The sequence below is a fragment of the Acanthamoeba castellanii genome (genome assembly GCF_000313135.1).
Source record: "Acanthamoeba castellanii str. Neff unplaced genomic scaffold scf7180000084758, whole genome shotgun sequence".
Lineage (NCBI taxonomy): Eukaryota > Discosea > Longamoebia > Acanthamoebidae > Acanthamoeba > Acanthamoeba castellanii.
Genome location: NW_004457380.1, coordinates 696,186 through 698,460, shown reverse-complemented (window position 1 = coordinate 698,460; position 2,275 = coordinate 696,186). Strand labels below are relative to the sequence as shown.

General features: G+C 59.5%; 2 protein-coding genes across 2 annotated transcripts in view; both read right to left on the bottom strand.

Annotated features, from left to right (window-relative positions):
- Positions 1–272: 272 nt before the first annotated feature.
- ACA1_218910 (uncharacterized protein) lies at positions 273–1,940 on the bottom strand (the record flags this gene model as incomplete). Its single annotated transcript, XM_004337181.1, is given in 6 exon segments — positions 273–459; positions 588–981; positions 995–1,119; positions 1,261–1,378; positions 1,512–1,795; positions 1,903–1,940. The coding sequence occupies 6 exon segments, from the start codon at positions 1,938–1,940 to the stop codon at positions 273–275; spliced, it is 1,146 nt and encodes a 381-aa protein (XP_004337229.1).
- A 135-nt stretch (positions 1,941–2,075) lies between these two features.
- ACA1_218700 (uncharacterized protein) overlaps positions 2,076–2,275 on the bottom strand; it is a gene marked incomplete at both ends in the record, with an annotated part of 3,936 nt that continues 3,736 nt past the window's right edge. The window contains one exon of the mRNA XM_004337180.1: positions 2,076–2,198. Coding sequence (XP_004337228.1) covers positions 2,076–2,198 — 123 coding nt within the window. The remainder of the gene's footprint in view (positions 2,199–2,275) is intronic.

The window sequence follows — 2,275 nt, the reverse complement described above, 5'->3', positions numbered from 1 at the left end:
ACACTCCGTTCCCATCGTTGTTGGGAATGGTACGTACCTGGCCTGTGGGCCCGTAGAAGAACTGCGCTCTGATGTGGGCGTCGACCATGTGGCCCGTTCGCTGCATCATCTCCGCACGTTGCCACACGATATCACTCACACCCATCGGCTCCCTTGAACCAGCCAACGGCGCAATATGATGATATGATGATACGATGGCGATGATTAGCTTGAACCAATGAGTCGGAGGAGAATGAATCAAAGCGGTGAGATGATTGGGGGGGGGCTGGCACCTACCCGGTGCCGAAGAGAAGGCGGTGGAGCTGCCAGGTCTTGTCGGGCACGAGAATCATGAATGTGCGCGGTTTGGAGAACAGCAAATCCTCCTGCGAGTGGCCCACCAGTCGGCACAGCTGCGGGTTGACAAACATGTGCCGAGCTTGCAGCGGTCCGGCGAAATAGCTCACAAGTGTAGGCTTCCTGCCACCGCCCCACATTGCAACCGCCCAACCGCCCAACCGAACCACCAATCAGTCAACTCCACTTCATCAGTGCCGTTGGCCGGGTGGTGCACATGCTGAGCTGGTGGTGGTGGTGGTGGGTGGTACCCAGGATCGGCACCGACGAAGGGTCTGCCGCGCATGTCGTAGTCCCGAAGGAACGGGAACTGTTGGAGCACCACACGATCGCTGATGACGACCGGCGACGACGCCTGCGGACAATACGGTTGATGTGGGATGGCGGCGGCGGCGGCGGCGGCGGCGGGTCGACAGCGATCTGCCTTCTGTTCCAACCTTGGCTGGTCCGAGTGCGGTGGTGCGTGTTGGTGTTGGGCGACCAGTGATCGGAGCTCGCGCAGGGCCTCGCGGTGCTTGCGCTGGCGTTTCTTCAGGCGGGCGTTGTCGTGCTCGAGCTGGCGCACCCGCTTGACCAACCCATTGAGGGCCTCCGCGAGACAGACGCCCGATATGGCGCCGTCGCCCGTGGGTGGCCCACCGAGCGCTGCCGTAGGTACCGCCACCGGTGGTTTCTCTTTCCTCGTCCAGTCGGCCGAAGGGTGGGGCTGGCTGGGCATTGGTGCGGTTACGGCTGGCGTCGGCTGTGGCACGATCGCCACTTGGCGCCGCGTCGGTTCGGTGCCTGTGCACAGGCAGGATTAGTATAAAATACTAAAATAAATATAAAAATAAATATAAATAAATACTAAAATAAGAAATAAAAATAAATATAAATAAATACAGAGAAACCCCACCCACGGCGGGAAAAAAAGAAGGGGCGTACCTCGACTGGGGCGACGGGGCCTTCCGCGTCCTCGCGGCTTGGGTGGTTGGGCAGAAGGATGAGAGCAGTTTGTTGTCTGCATTGTTGAGCCGGGCGCTCCGGGGACCCAGTTCTCCATCTTGACACTCTCGGGTGTGCTCTTGTGTGGTAACGCGTTTGGACATAATATTATCTCCACATCGCTGATTAATAAATAACGCTACAATCCCCGTGTTGTAAACAGTCTTTAGCACGACACGACACACGCGTACGATACCGGTGTGGTGCGCTCTCTGTGTAAACTGGCAAGGCGGTGGCGGAGGACCGGCAATTCATGCATGCCGAAGCGCTCAGTTGCGTCTGGTGCTGGGCGTCGACATTGGCGCCGTAGCGCGCCAGCAGAGGGGCGAACTGAGCGCCGAGGTAGTGGATGGGTGGGGCGCCGGTCAGCGGGTGGCGCATGTTGAGGTCCAGCCCGAGCCCGATGAGCGCCTTGAGGTTCCTCTCGAGCACGAATTGCGGGCCATGCCTGAACAGCCCCTCGAGCGCCACGTGGCTGCCCTCACCCACCAATAAGAACGCTCACGTCATATCTTCGATCGAAAGGTGGTTGGCTATTCTGGAATAGTAGTAGTCGTCGTTAGTAGGAGATCAGTTGGTTACCTGGCGACGTTGAGGCCGTTGGCCGCCAGCAGCACCATGATGCGCGGCGAGCTGCTCCCCACCAGCGGCAGAACAACTGTGTTGACGTCGGTGGCTGCTGCCGACCATCCCCCGCATCCTGGTGGGCTCCCCTTGGTCCCCGCTGTGGAGGTCGGCGGGGCCAGGTGGGATGTTCATGCGCTGGTGAGCACCACGCTGACCGTGAGCGCTGCAATGAGTGCATACCGCCCCTCCCCGGCGGCGAGGGTCCACCACAGGTACCCGAGCATGAAGAGCGTGTTGGTCCATATGGCCATCTCGCAGAGGCGCAGGGCTGGGTCGTATCCAATTTATTGACAGTCTTAATCCGCGTAAACAGGCTGCACCTCGAGTA